The 15,459-nt window shown below is 40.4% G+C and overlaps 1 protein-coding gene across 1 annotated transcript in view; it reads left to right on the forward strand.

Moving 5' to 3' along the window:
• Nucleotides 1-15,459, forward strand: part of adcy1a (adenylate cyclase 1a) — a 272,153-nt gene that overhangs the window by 227,952 nt on the left and 28,742 nt on the right. Inside the window, exons 15-18 of the mRNA XM_062028481.1 lie at nt 213-329; nt 5,660-5,806; nt 7,851-7,949; nt 13,819-13,933. Coding sequence (XP_061884465.1) covers nt 213-329; nt 5,660-5,806; nt 7,851-7,949; nt 13,819-13,933 — 478 coding nt within the window. The remainder of the gene's footprint in view (nt 1-212; nt 330-5,659; nt 5,807-7,850; nt 7,950-13,818; nt 13,934-15,459) is intronic.

Raw genomic sequence — 15,459 nt, forward strand, 5'->3', positions numbered from 1 at the left:
GATTTAAAGATGTGTATGAGCTAACTGGGCAGTAGCCATTTTACCTTTTTTTTTTTGTATGCCTCCACAACCTGTAGAAAGGGTGATCGCCACAAGTGATGATCAAAAACTTGGTCCGCATTCCAAATGATAACCAGTGTGTGTGTGTGTGTGTGTGTGTGTGTGTGTGTGTGTGTGTGTGTGTGTGTGTGTGTGTGTGTGATTCTGCCCAGGCGGAAGAGGAGAGAGATGACATGGAGAAAGTAAAACTGGACAACAAGAGGATCCTGTTCAACCTGCTCCCAGCACACGTGGCTCAACACTTCCTTATGTCGAACCCCAGGAACATGGTAAGCATCCACAGGCATGTTCAGACAGGATCAGCAGTCGGAAAATAGTTGACAACAATCAACACAAACAAAAGGTTTGCAGCACACTGGAATTCAGCAGGGACTCAAAGTCTCTGTGTGTAACCCCGAACCCTAACTCAATCCTAACTCCCCCATATTTATTACAATTGCTGTCTTTGTACTCTCATGTGAGAGCATTTCACTCATGTGACCAGTCCCTCCTGCATTGTCCCAGGACAAGAAAAAAAAAAGAGATGATACAAAACATTTGCAGTTGGAGGCCCCAAAATATGGAACTCTCTCCCCATGCAAATTCAAATCTGTTGAATCAGAATTTAAAACACATTTAAAAAAACAATCTGAGCTAGACTTTTTTGGTTACTTGTACTCGTATTCGCTTGTGTTTGCTTTTATCAGCTATTCTGTTTATTTGTTTTAAGAAGAGATGTCCGATAATGGATTTTTTGCCGATATCCGATATTTCGATATTGTCCAACTCTTAATTACCGATTCAGATATCAAGCGATACCGATATATACAGTCGTGGAATTAAAACATTATTATGCCTAATTTTGTTGTGATGCCCCGCTGGATGCATTAAACAATGTAACAAGGTTTTCCAAAATAAATCAACTCAAGTTATGGAATAAAATGCCAACATGGCACTGCCATATTTATTATTTATTTTTAACAAGCCTCAAAACAGCAGCTTGGAATTTGGGACATGCTCTCCCTGAGAGAGCATGAGGAGGTTGAGGTGGGCGGGGTTGAGGTGGTGGGGGGCGGGGTAGGGGGCGGCGGGGTGTGTATATTGTAGCGTCCCGGAGGAGTTAGTGCTGCAAGGGGTTCTGGGTATTTGTTCTGTTGTGTTTATGTTGTGTTACGGTGCGGATGTTCTCCCGAAATGTGTTTGTCATTCTTGTTTGGTGTGGGTTCACAGTGTGGCGCATATTTGTAACAGTTTTAAAGTTGTTTATACGCACACCCTCAGTGTGACCTGTATGGCTGTTGACCAAGTATGCTTGCATTCACTTGTGTGTGTAAAAAGCCGTAGATATTATGTGTAAACGCAGTGCCTTTAAGGTTTATTGGCGCTCTGTACTTCTCCCTATGTCCGTGTACACAGCGGCGTTTTAAAAAGTCATAGATTTTACGATACCGATAATTTTGAAACTGATAACGATAATTTCCGATATTACATTTTAAAGCATTTATCGGCCGATAATATCGGCAGTCCGATATTATCGGACATCTCTAGTTTTAAGTCTCTCATATGACTTTATTTTATTTTTCAAAACAACAGCTACAAAAACAATGAAGGCACACAGCTTCAGTCCAGAGTATACTAGAGCATACTTTCCAACCTTGAGACCTCCGAATTCGGGAGATGGGGGGGGGGGATTTGAGGTGGGCGGGGTTGGGGGAGGCGGGGTTTGGTGGTAGCGGGGGGTGTATATTGTAGCGTCCCGGAAGAGTTAGTGCTGCAAGGGGTTCTGGGTATTTGTTCTGTTGTGTTACGGTGCGGATGTTCTCCCGAAATGTGTTTGTCATTCTTGTTTGGTGTGGCTTCACAGTGTGGCGCATATTTGTAACAGTGTTAAAGTTGTTTATACGGCCACCCTCAGTGTGACCTGTATGGCTGTTGATCAAGTATGACTTGCATTCACTTGTGTGTGGGTAAAAGCCGCATATATTATGTGACTGGGCTGTTTGTATGGAGGAAAGGCAGACGTGACGACAGGTTGTAGAGGACGCTAAAGGCAGTGCCTTTAAGGCACGCCCCCAATAATGTTGTCCGGGTGGAAATCGGGAGAAATTCGGGAGAATGGTTGTCCCGGGAGATTCTCTGGAGGGGCACTGAAATTCGGGAGTCTCCCGGGAAAATCGGGAGGTTGAAACCGATACCGATAATTTTCCGATATTACATTTTAAAGCATTCATCGGCCGATAACATCGGCCTGCCGATATTATCCAGACATCTCTAATTATATGTGCATTTTCTCCTCCCGGTTTCGTGGCCGTCTTAAAAATGTGGCTTATATTCTGCATATACATGAAGGCAAACACACTAAATGGATTGTACTCGCTATTTTGCTCATTGAAAAGATGCACTCCTCATCGCACAAGCTTATTAGTACAATAGATCAGAGTTACGTGCGCTATCAAGTTTGCATGTGTTCTAGTACACGCAAACCTTTAGTAGATCAGACTCTAAAACAGGGGTGTCAAACGTACAGCCCGCGGGCCGGATCAGGCCCGCAAACAGGTTTTATCCGGCCCGCGGGATGAGTTTGGTAAGTATAAAAATTAGCCGAAATTTTTGAATGAAAGAAACTGCTGTTCTAAATGTGTCCACTAGATGTCGCAATAGCAATTCTTTGTATCTTTGTAGATTATGTTATATATGTAAAAAAAAAAAAAACACATTATGATAGTGCAAAAGTCGAGGAAAATGAGCAAACTACATAAATAACGTCCTGTAATTTGATTTTGATATTCTTTGATGGATTGAAAATTAACACCAATGATGAACATTATCACATCCTTTATTCAGAAAGTATAAATAACAATAAATAAAGGTAGAATACGTTTAACCGCAACATGTAAGTGTAAAAAAAAAATATATATTAGGATTTTTACTGTAACATGTTATTTTCGGGTCTCCCTATGTCTAGCAGTAAAAGATTACAGTTGGTACAAAATGCGGCTGCTAGACTTTTGACAAGAACAAGAAAGTTTGATCATATTACGCCTATACTGGCTCACCTGCACTGGCTTCCTGTGCACCTAAGATGTGACTTTAAGGTTTTACTACTTACGTATAAAATATTACACGGTCTAGCTCCATCCTGTCTTGCTGATTGTATTGTACCATATGTCCCTGCAAGAAATCTGCGTTCAAAGAACTCTGGCTTATTAGTGATTCCAAGAGCCCGAAAAAAGTCTGCGGGCTACAGAGTGTTTTCTGTTCGGGCTCCAGTACTCTGGAATGCCCTCCCGGTAAAAGTTAGAGATGCTACCTCAGTAGAAGCATTTAAGTCCCATCTTAAAACTCATTTGTATACTCTAGTCTTTAAATAGACCCCCTTTTTAGACCAGTCGATCTGCCGTTTTCTTTTCTCCTCTGCCCCCTCGCTGGGTTATTCCGGTTCCGGTGACCATGGATGAGGTGCTGGCTGTCCAGAGTTGAGACCCGGGGTGGACCGCTCGCCTGTGCATCGGTTGGGGACGTCTCTGCGCTACTGACATGTCTCCGCTCGGGATGGTCTCCTGCTGGCCCCACTATGGACTGGACTCTCACTGTTATGTTGGATCCACTAGGGACTGTAGTTAGAGGGGGGGTTATCCACATATGCGATCCTCCCCAAGGTTTCTCATTGTCATTCACATCGACGTCCCTTGTGTGGGCTCTGTGCCGAGGATGTAGTTGTGGCTTGTGCAGCCCTTTGAGACTTTTGTGATTTAGGGCTATATAAATAAACATTGATTGATTAATTGATTGATTTGTACATTTTCATAATGTGCTTGTTCTATTTTTAAACAAAGAAAACAATCTGAAGTTGTCTTGGGAGTAGATTTTTCTCAATGTGGCCCCCGATCTAAAATGAGTTTGACACCCGTGCTCTAAAACAATAAACATTTCTTTAAATTATGCATGATTCTCCTCCTGCATTTTTATAATGTAAAAAAATATAATTTTCAGAACATTTGAAAAACTATATAATTTAAGTTTACTATTAAAATGCAATTTAAGCATGGAAGACATTTGCAATAGATGGCCCATCCTATGAAGGTAAAAACTGTCACTCTCAGACACATTTGATAATATCTTATTGTAGTTGCAGTTTGCGTGGGTTTATGTCCTGTTTTCAAAACAAAAGTGAGCAATAATATCTCATGTAATAATGCATAACTTAAAGAAATGTACGTCAACACTGAGGTGCCTTTATCATACAGCATATGATCTCGTCGGTTTGTGCAGCTGTTCCTAATAAACGGTCTATTGTCTTTACCTTGAACCAGTAGTGCCGCCCAAGTGGCTCCCTGGAGCATTTTTACAAAAGGATTGAAAATGGAAAAAGATGGGGGGAAATACATTTTTTTGTTTCAGTAAGTTTTTTCGTTTGAGGACAAACATGACACAAACCTTCCCAATTGTTAGAAAGCCCACTGTTTAATATGTTTGTGTGTGGACATCGTTTTGTCCTACTAATTTTGGTGGTTCTTGAACTCACCACTGTGACACAACAGTTTGTTTACATGTAAAATCTTCCACTACTTATTTGTCTCATTTTGTCCACCAAACGTTTTATGCTGTGCGTGAATGCACAAAGGTGAGCTTTGTTGATGTAATTGACTTGTTGGAGTGCTAATCAGGCATATTTGGTCAGTGCATGACTGCAAGCTAATCAATGCTAACATGCTATTTAGGCTAGCTGTATGTACATATTGCATCATTATGCCTCATTTGTGGGTATATTTGAGCTCATTCAATATCATTTACTTTTATCCTCTTTGTATATAATTGAGTTTTGCATGTCTCATGACACATTATCTGTATGTAATATTGGCTGCATTTCAGATAGTTGTTTGTGTGCCATGTTGTTCCAGACCACAGCAAACATTACCTAGCTTGCCAAAGATTGGACTAAATCCATTAAAATAACCTGTTTCCTTGAACTTGGACACAATCTATACCTTTGGCCTTTAAAACCCAGTCATTTCCAAGAGTTATCTCACCTTCTGAGTAGCCTGTGATTTACTAATGGTTTCTAATGTTGTAAAAATGTGTCGAATAAATATTACATTTCAACATTTGTGTCAACGAAGATTTGCTTCAGCCTGCGACACATAGTCATTTTGGTAGTAGGCTATTATAGCTAATATAGACACTTATATCATATGCTGCCTTCATTATAACACTTATATAAGACTTTTAAAGTCATTGTGATAGTAGGCTATTATAGCTAATATAGACACTTACGCCTAGTGTTGCCTTCATTATAAGACTTATATACGGCTTTTCATTTTTTTGGGGCTCCAGACAGATTTGCTTTTTTGTATTTTTGGTCCAGTGTGGCTCTTTCAACATTTTTGGTTGCCGACCCCTGCCTTAGAGTATATATCAGTACAGTATCACGTTTTACAGTGTCACTTTTCACTTAAAAAAACTACTTCATACATTTTTCCTTCAAATAAAATGTAATAATACATTTGAATAAACTTTGAATTGTGTTTTGCCATTGTGTTGCCATGCTTTTAGACCATTTTTGGATGTCAAGCCATGAAACCAACGCAAACAACATTCTCTGAATCTCTGTCCCCACCAGGACTTGTACTACCAGTCCTACGCTCAGGTTGGAGTACTGTTTGCTTCAATCGCTAACTTCAATGACTTCTACATTGAGTTGGATGGAAACAACATGGGAGTCGAGTGTCTCCGGCTGCTCAATGAGATCATAGCTGACTTTGATGAGGTAAAAGCCTTGTTTAATTGGTTATTATCGGGATTTAGACTTAGGCTTAGACAAACGTTATTGATCCACAAGGGCAATTGTTCCACACAGTAGCTCAGTTACAAAGGATGGAAAGGATAATGCAGGTAATGCCTTTGATCACATTTAGAGTTGTGCACATACATTCCCGATCAAAAGTGTACATACACTTGTAAAGAACATAATGCCATGGCTGTCTTGAGTTTCCAATAATTTCTGCAACTCTTATTTTTTTGTGACAGAGTGATTGGAGCACATACTTGTTGGTCACAAAAAACTTTCATGAAGTTTGGTTCTTTTATGAATTTATTATCGGTTTACTGAAAATGTGACCAAATCTGCTGGGTCAAAAGTATACATACAGCAATGTTAATATTTGGTTACATGTCCCTTGGCAAGTTGCACTGCAATAAGGCGCTTTTGGTAGCCATCCACAAGCTTCTGGCAAGCTTCTGGTTGAATTTTTGACAACTCCTCTTGACAAAATTGGTGCAGTTCAGCTAAATGTGTTGGTTTTCTTTAGCATTGTCCACACGTTTAAGTCAGGACTTTGGGAAGGCCATTCTAAAACCTAAATTCTAGCCTGGTTTAGCCATTCCTTTACCACTTTTGACGTGTGTTTGGGGTCATTGTCCTGTTGGAGCACCCAACTGCGCCCAAGACCCAACCTCCGGGCTGATGATTTTAGGTTGTCCTGAAGAATTTGGAGGTAATCCTCCTTTTTCATTGTCCCATTTAAGGTATCGGTTCCATTGCTGAAGAAACAAGTCCATGTCAGAAAACCAACAAATTTAGCTGAACTGCATCAATTTTGTCAAGAGGAGTGGTCAAAAATTCAACCAGAAGCTTGTGGATGGCTACCAAAAGCGCCTTATTGCAGTGAAACTTGCCAAGGGACATGTAACCAAATATTGACATTGCTGTATGTATACTTTTGACCCAGCAGATTTGGTCACATTTTCAGTAGACCCATAATAAATGCATAAAAGAACCAAACTTCATGAAGGTTTTTTGTGACCAACCAGTATGTGCTCCAATCACTCTATCACAAAAAATAAGAGTTGTAGAAATTGTTGGAAACTCAAGACAGCCATGACATTATGTTCTTTACAAGTGTATGTAAACTTTTGATCTTGACTGTACATCTTAAATATTGATTAACTACTTGTAAGCTTTTCGTCTTAACAGGTATTATTATCTATTATCTATTTTTGACCCTAACGTTGGTTTTGCTACGACGAATGGTATAATTTTTTTCATGTTCGATTTTAATATTTTTATTGAAAACTGTGTCATGTATCATTGATACTCGAATGCAGCTGGGTAGGCTCCAGCCACCTCCGCAACCCCGAGAGGGACAAGCGGTAGAAAGTTTGATGGATGGAAGGATACTCTGAGAAATAATTTTAGCACAGTTAAGTACCGCCAGGATAAGAAGTTCTTAGGAAGTTAAGATTGTGTAAAACATTTTTGTATTAATCTTTTGTCTACTTTTTTTTTGCTCAATTCAAATCTTAATCAATTCCTGTCTAAAATAGAGAATTGGGATCCTCGGTTAAAAATCAGGCCTGGACATACATAAGATGACTAATAAAACTAATGTTGATGCAATGTGTATGTTTCCAATTTCAGGGTTTCATTTCGAAAAAAAAAATAGGACAATTTTTACTGTTTGTTAATAAATGGGACAAATGTGTGATGTTTTTTTATACATTCTTAACTCCCTACGGACTTGTTTGTCCTGGCGGCACTTAACTATAACTTGTGTATGCCCCTGATGTTTAAGGAGATACACATTGTCATCATTCATTTTAAAAGTGTCCTTTCATTAAAAAAGACCAATTTGAAACAAAGTTTGAATATGGGCCTGACGGAACAATGCACTTTATTTGATCCAAAAAAAATGTATTTAAACTGCCAATAGACACTAGAACATATAACAGCTTCAGCGTTCGACAACATGGTTTTAATATGCAAAAGTATTTTGTTTTCTTTGTGCTTTACCCCATTATGTCTTTCTTTCTAGCTGATGGACAAAGAGTGCTACAGGGATATTGAGAAAATTAAGACTATTGGTAGTACATACATGGCGGCAGTAGGGCTCGTACCAACAACTGGCTCGAAGGTACGGACAAACATGAACATTGTACTGTATAAAAATCTGTATGTGCTCGTAAAAATTGCTCAAAAGGCACTTTGGTGGGACAGTTTAATCCACAAAACTGCTGTCTGGAATTAGTGGCCTCTATAGCATTAGTATTATACTCTGCATTGACTAAAACATTGCTTAACTTCTCAAAATGCTGTAATTATTTTGGTTGAAATGCTTAAAAAAGTCAAAAACAATCATTGCCATACATTGCTATATATGCAGTTTGGAGGGACTGTATGCCAATGTTTGCCAGAACATACTTTGCTGTACAACAGTTGAGGTCTGGTATACTATATATTAGTGTTGTCCCGATACCAATATTTTGGTGCCGGTACCAAAATGTATTTCGGTACTTTTCTAAATAAAGGGGACCACAAAAAATAGCATTATTGGCTTTTTTTTTTAACAAAATATCTTACAGTACATTAAACATATGTTTATTATTGCAAGTTTGTCCTTAAATAAAATAGTGAACATACACAACAACTTGTTTTTTAGTAGTAAGTAAGCAAACAAAGGCTCCTAATTTCGTCTGCCGACGTATGCAGTAACATATTGTGTCAGTTTCCATTCTATTATTTTGTCAAAATTATTAAGGACAAGCGGTAGAAAATGAATTATTAATCTACTTGTTCATTTACTGTTAATATCTGCTTACCTTCTCTTTCAACATGTTCTATCTACACTTCTGTTAAATGTAATAATCACTTATTCTTCTGTTGTTTGGATGCTTTACATTAGTTTTGGATGATACCACAAATTTGGGTTTCAATCCGATACCAAGTAGTTACAGGATCATACATTGGTCATATTCAAAGTCCTCATGTGTCCAGGGACGTATTTCCTGAGTTTATAAACATTATATACATTTTTTTTAAACGAAAGAAGATTTTGTGATACTAAAAAATATTGATGTAATCATAGTAGTATCGACTAGATACGCTCCTGTACTTGGTAGCATTACAGTGGATGTTAGGTGTAGATCTACCAATGGCGTTTGTTTACATTTTGACGCCGGTGAGCTACGGTGTGTAGTGAAGCATGTTTAGCTATTCCTCGTCCTGCAGGGAGATTACTTGTAAGAAACGTAGTTTATTTGTCACCATGGAGGCGAGGATTAGTGATTTAGAAGTAGCTAAAACACTGCAGACTGCGGGTGGAATTTTGCCGCTGGCTCGCTAGCCATGTCTTAAAGCACCTCTTCCTGAGGGCGTTTCAGTGTTATAACTTCACCTTTATCTTTAGTTTTCAAGCCAAAATGTGTCTGTTCTCCCTTTTCTATCTACACACTGTGTCTGCTTGTAAGTACTCCGTGATTGTGCGCTGACGAACATGCTCCTCAGCTCGTAAAACCGGCAATGTCAATAACGACAAATATGATTCATTTTTATCGTGGTACTATACTAACACCGGTATACTGTACAACCCTTCTATATATACACTGGTATATATAAAAGTATGTCCCTTCTGTTCAAGTTGTATCCATCCATTCATCCATAGTTGAATGAGTGGATGGATGAATGGATGGATGGACAGTCCATGGTTTAAAAGAAGACGGATATAATTGCAAAGAAAGAAAAACAGTGATAGGGAATGGCAACGCTCACATGAACAATCACTGGCTTTAGGCCCTCTTAACAAAACCCTCTGACAGTTTCTCCCAACAGTCTGAATGGGTCTAAGTGCTACTGACACGGACAATTGGGATTTTGAACACTCTGAAGAAAAAATGCCCTTGCCTCCATTTCTTCTCAGAAACAAGTGCCTTCAAAATAGTTATATTGGAAGTATCAACTGGAAAACACTATCAGGCCATAGCTTGAGGTATTGCATAGTCCAAATATACATTTTGATAATAATACTAAAATGAACACTTTTTTCTTTTCAAAATTTAGGAACAAGTGTTTCAACACTGTTCCTTTTGAAGACCCTTGCTAACCCAAGGGCAGTGTCTTCCCTAACTTGATGCAACCCGAGGGTTCCTGACCCTGTATCTTGTCCCTGAAGACCATTTTGACATGATGCTTTCTCAAATAAAGAACTAAACTAAAATTGCTACATTGATGCACAGTCCAAGCATATCAGTGTTTGCATCAATTATTATTAAGATTTTATGTAATTACTATGAGCTACGCACTGTTTATGCACATAAGTTAATTGGCTATTGTGCCCATTTGCCATTGGGTTGAGTGAAGTGTCAATCCAAAGTTAAAAAGTTCAGTCCTATTTTACTGTGTGGCTAATGTACCCGGACAAATTTAATTAAAGATTAAGAATATGTGGCAATTATGCAAATTGTGTGTGTCTCACCCCGGACCTCCGTTCAAATCACAGGGCACTTTTCCACCCCCTGCGGGTGTGATCTGTCATGGCTCCAGAGTGACTGCCGGAGCGCTCCTCACAAATACGCAGAGTTTCTATTTCTGCTAAATGCCATAGATTGGCGGATCACTTCAGCAAAGAAACACAATCTGGTTTGTTTTCAAAATAAAATACTCTGTGTTCCAGGCGGGTCATATTTCACACTTTGCAAACGTCATACCTGAAGTCGACAGGTTAAAGGGTTTGAGACATTCTTTCACCACATTAATCAGAATCAGAATCAGAATCAGAAATACTTTATTAATCCCCGAGGGGAAGTTAAGAATTTTCAGCACAATCCCATTCAAGATCAGACAAACATTCCGGGGAGACAGAACAGGATCGCTGACGGGTCTGCCAATTTCAGGCATCCCTTTCAAAAAAGGTGAGATATAGGTAAACAATGGGGGGGGGTGAGAAAAAAAAATTGGTCTAAGCCTGGGCCCCTGGAGAGGGCGTCTAGACTGAAGCCAAGGGAAAAAAAAACTCATAGCCATAGCACACATCCCTCTTACATGTGTGTAAGAGGGAAACATCAAAGAACACAAAGGACATTAAAAGAGCAGAGCTGATGCAACCAGCCACTTCTACATACAACTATGAATAAAAAGTAAAAGAAACATATACACTGTGGCGGCCTCTGCGGTGTTCCACGCCATCGTCTGCTGGGGTGGAGGGAGCATGGCCAGAGACAGGAGCGGACCCAACAAAGCAACCAAGAGAGCCGACTCCACTCTCAGCCGCCCACCAACTCTCGGCCAGTGTCCAGTCTGCATGGATGAGCGAGGATGCGTCTTAGGAGACCGAGGTGTCCGATACCTGCTCATTCAGCCAAGACACTGTGAAGCCTGTCCGTCCCGGCGCTCAGTCCTAGCTCCGCAGCCCCGTCTCTTCATCCACATCTCCTCCAGTCTCTCCAAACGGACTCTGGTGTGGCAGAGACCCAGCAGCTGGTCTCCATGGCCAAAAGGCTCCCGGGAGGCAGATCCAGAAGTTCACAAAAAAGCACCGCAGAAGTGCCACCCCTTGTCACACAGTCCCAAAGGGTCCAGAACCAAAAGGCAAATATATATATATTTATATAATAACACATGAAAACAAGAGGGAAACACAAAAGGATGACACAAGAGCACAGAGCTCCTGCCAACAGCAGCCACTAAAGCGGCGCCGTCTTAGAAAAAGAAAAAAAAAGCCCACAATGCATGAAGAGATGCTTATTCTGGAGGTCCAAAATCAAAGACTCGTGTTACAGGCATAGCCTGTGACGGCTATTTTGGGGGCTTGTGTGAACTCTGACTTGGGTGGAGAGCGGTTAATAGGAGCTGGAGAACCAATCAATCAATCAATGTTTATTTATATAGCCCTAAATCACAAGTGTCTCAAAGGGCTGTACAAGCCACAACGACATCCTCGGTACAGAGCCCACATACGGGCAAGGAAAAACTCACCCCAGTGGGACGTCGGTGAATGACTATGAGAAACCTTGGAGAGGACCGCATATGTGGGTAACCCCCCCCCCCCCCCTCTAGGGGAGACCGAAAGCAACGGATGTCGAGTGGGTCTGACATAACATTGTGAAAGTCCAGTCCACAGTGGATCCAACACATCAGCGGGAGTCCAGTCCACAGCGGGGCCAACAGGAAACCATCCCGAGCGGAGACGGGTCAGCAGCGCAGAGATGTCCCCAACCGATGCACAGGCTAGTGGTCCACCCGGGGTCCCGACTCTGGACAGCCAGCACTTCATCCATGGCCACCGGACCTATGCAACTCCCCCTCGCAAGGGACAGGGGAGAAGAGGAGAGAAGAAAAGAAACGGCAGATCAACTGGTCTAAAAAAGGGGGGGTCTATTTAAAGGCTAGATTATACAAATGAGTTTTAAGATGGGACTTAAATGCTTCTACTGAGGTAGCATCTCTAACTGTTACCGGGAGGGCATTCCAGAGTACTGGAGCCCGAATAGAAAACGCTCTATAGCCCGCAGACTGGGAGATTCTGGGAATCACTAATAAGCCGGAGTTCTTTGAACGCAGATTTCTTGTCGGGACATATGGTACAATACAATCGGCGATGAGAAGAAGCATAGCCAGCCAGAGGTGTTGTTGCTTGCTACAAATACAAACATAAAGTAGTCCGTGGCAAAAGCAAGGCAAAGCTGTCGTCTTTTCAATGGGTCAAATCAGGTCAGTGTGTATCACAGACGCAGCCGGTGGATATTAACGGACGGGGCAGCACAGAGCCAGGGTCAAGCTTGGTGTACACAAACATATTTACCGTATTTCCGGACTATAAGGCGCACTTAAAATCCTTTTTTTTCTCAAAACTCAACAGTGAGCCTTAAAACCCTGTGAGCCTAATTTAAAGAATACGTTTGGTTGGGCTTACCCACCTCGAAGCTATTTTATTTGGTACATAGTGTAATGATAAGTGTGACCAGTAGATGGCAGTCAAACATAAGAGACACGTGTATGCTGCACTATGATGGCTCTCAAGTAAACAACGCCAACATTTTAAATATTCCATTGAAAATTTAGAACATTACACACGGCGCTCAAAGATCTGTCAAAATGTTTTAGTACGACTTTGGTAAGCTATGAAGCCACACCGCTTGAAGGATTGTCGGCGCATTAAACATACCAGTATTATTATGGTGTGTGTATAAGGTAAGACGTATTATCTGGCGTTTTGTTTCGCAATATTATGCAAAAGCAACTGTTCTTACCTTCTGGTACCTGCTGATGTGTATTTGGGATCTGCATAAATCCTAAAAAATTGCGTGGTCGATAAGCTTCTTCTTTTTCTCTATCTTCTTGTTATGGGACATTCATCCCATATAAAGTAGTGTAAAGTTCTAACTTATACCTGTCAGTAAACTCGCCATGAAAGCGCTAAAACATACCGGTGTAGTGAGTTTACATTATTCACCCAAGGAACATTAGTTATTAGAGTTTCGGTCGGATGGTTTTTCACGGGACACATTTCCGGTGTGGTTGTTTCCGGATGAGGAGATGCTACTCCGTTATTGATTGAAGTAAAGTCTGAATGTCATTAAAACAGTTAGCTCCATCTTTTGACACTCCTTCCACTCCCGTCCTTGCACGCTACACCGCTACAACAAAGATGATGGAGAAAAGACGCTGCCGAAGGTGAGCCACGTCAATAAGACCGCCCACAAAACGGCACATCCGGAAGCGACTGTCAGAAAGCGGCTTGAAGATGATCTGTAAAACATAATCTATGCAACATTTTGACCAAAGAACCACCTTTACATGTTATGTAGACCACAAGGAAGTGTTTTACATTGAGAAAAAAATTACAATAATATGACTCCTTTAATGCGCCCTATAATCCGGTGCACTTTTCGTATGAAAAAAGATAAAAAATAGACCATTCATCGGCAATGCGCCTTATAATCCAGTGCGCACTATGGTCCTGTTTGTTCATTGTATGTCAACAGCAGTATTCATTTGATGTTTTCCAGGCAAAAAAGTCCATCACATCACACGTCTGCACAGTGTCAGATTTTGCCATTGAGATGTTTGATGTCCTGGACGTCATCAACTACCAGTCTTACAATGACTTTGTCCTGAGAGTAGGTGAGTGGGAACACAATCACTACACACCTACAGTACAGTCCGTAAATACTCTGACCTATTGCACTGTGCACTATTGACACTAATTGCGAGTAAGTTTGCTCGGAAATGCATCAGAGAGAGCGCGTTCCCTCCAGGAAACTCGTCACAGCGAGACGTGAAGTTTTGGGTTCCATTGTGTTGGGTATCCTGTGAGGAGCTTGCGACAGAAGCTCTTGTTCAGTCTCAGCATAACACGGTTTATACATTGCCATCCGGTCCCCAGGCTCTGCGGCTCCATGTAGAAAGACTTAAAAGGTTTGTGAACCAAACACACAAATAAAATGCTTCAGTTGAATACTTGATTGTCAACCTTTTAATTCCCAAACTTTGTGTACATACAGTACGTAGGTTGCTGCTAGGCTGATTTATTCTTGTTGGCATTTGACCTTGATCCCTCAATTCAACAAATCAATTGGTGTCATACATCACAGGTCTTGATAGGGGCCTTCCAAATCTTGCACAGCCGTGGCCAAGAGTTTTGGGAGAGACCCTAAATCCGGTGTTTAACTCTGCTGTCTCAGTATTTTATTTTGTATTTATTATAGTATTTATTTTGACCTCACAAGCTGTTTTACCTTGACCGCTATATTTTTTGGGGATTAGATAAATGCATATGTAAGTACAAAATTGTGTGAGGAGAGCCCGACTGGTGTGCTTTCTGGTAAATTTCACTACCAAATACAGCCTGAATGAACTTTAGGTAAAACTGTTACCAAGTTTTGTGCAAATGACATGCATTCAAGTAAAATGTTTAAACATGATCCTGGATGACATTCTGACAATAGAATATATATATAAAGGTGAAAAGGTGAGGCCTTTGATGCCAGGAACACCATTCCTACCGTCAAGCATTACGGTGGTAGTATTAAAGGAATGGCTAAATCAGGCTAGAATTAAGGTTTTAGAATGGCCTTCCCAAAGTCCTGACTCAAACCTGTGGACAATGCTGAAGAAACAAGTCCATGTCAGAAAACCAACACATTTTGTTGAACTGCACTAATTTTGTCAAGAGGAGTGGTAAAACATTCAGCCAGAAGCTTGTGGGTGGCTACCAAAAGCGCCTTATTGCAGTGAAACTTGCCAAGGGACATGTAACCAAATATTAACATTGCTGTATGTATACTTTTGACCCAGCAGATTTGGTCACATTTTCAGTAGACCCATAATAAATTCATAAAAGAACCAAACTTCATGAAGGTTTTTTGTGACCAACATGTGCTCCAATCAATCCATCAATAAAAGTTGTAGAAAGTATTGGAAACTCAAGACAGCCATGACATTATGTTTTTTTACAAGTGTAAGTATATTGTTGATCTTGACTGTATATATATATATATATATATATATATATATATATATATATATATATATATATATATATATATATATATATATAGGAGAGCCCAAAAGGTTGGACACAGCTTCTCATTCAATGCATTTTCTTTATTTCCGTGACTATTTACATTGTAGATTGTCACTGAAGGCAT

Source organism: Entelurus aequoreus, linkage group LG19 (assembly GCF_033978785.1).
Source record: "Entelurus aequoreus isolate RoL-2023_Sb linkage group LG19, RoL_Eaeq_v1.1, whole genome shotgun sequence".
Lineage (NCBI taxonomy): Eukaryota > Metazoa > Chordata > Actinopteri > Syngnathiformes > Syngnathidae > Entelurus > Entelurus aequoreus.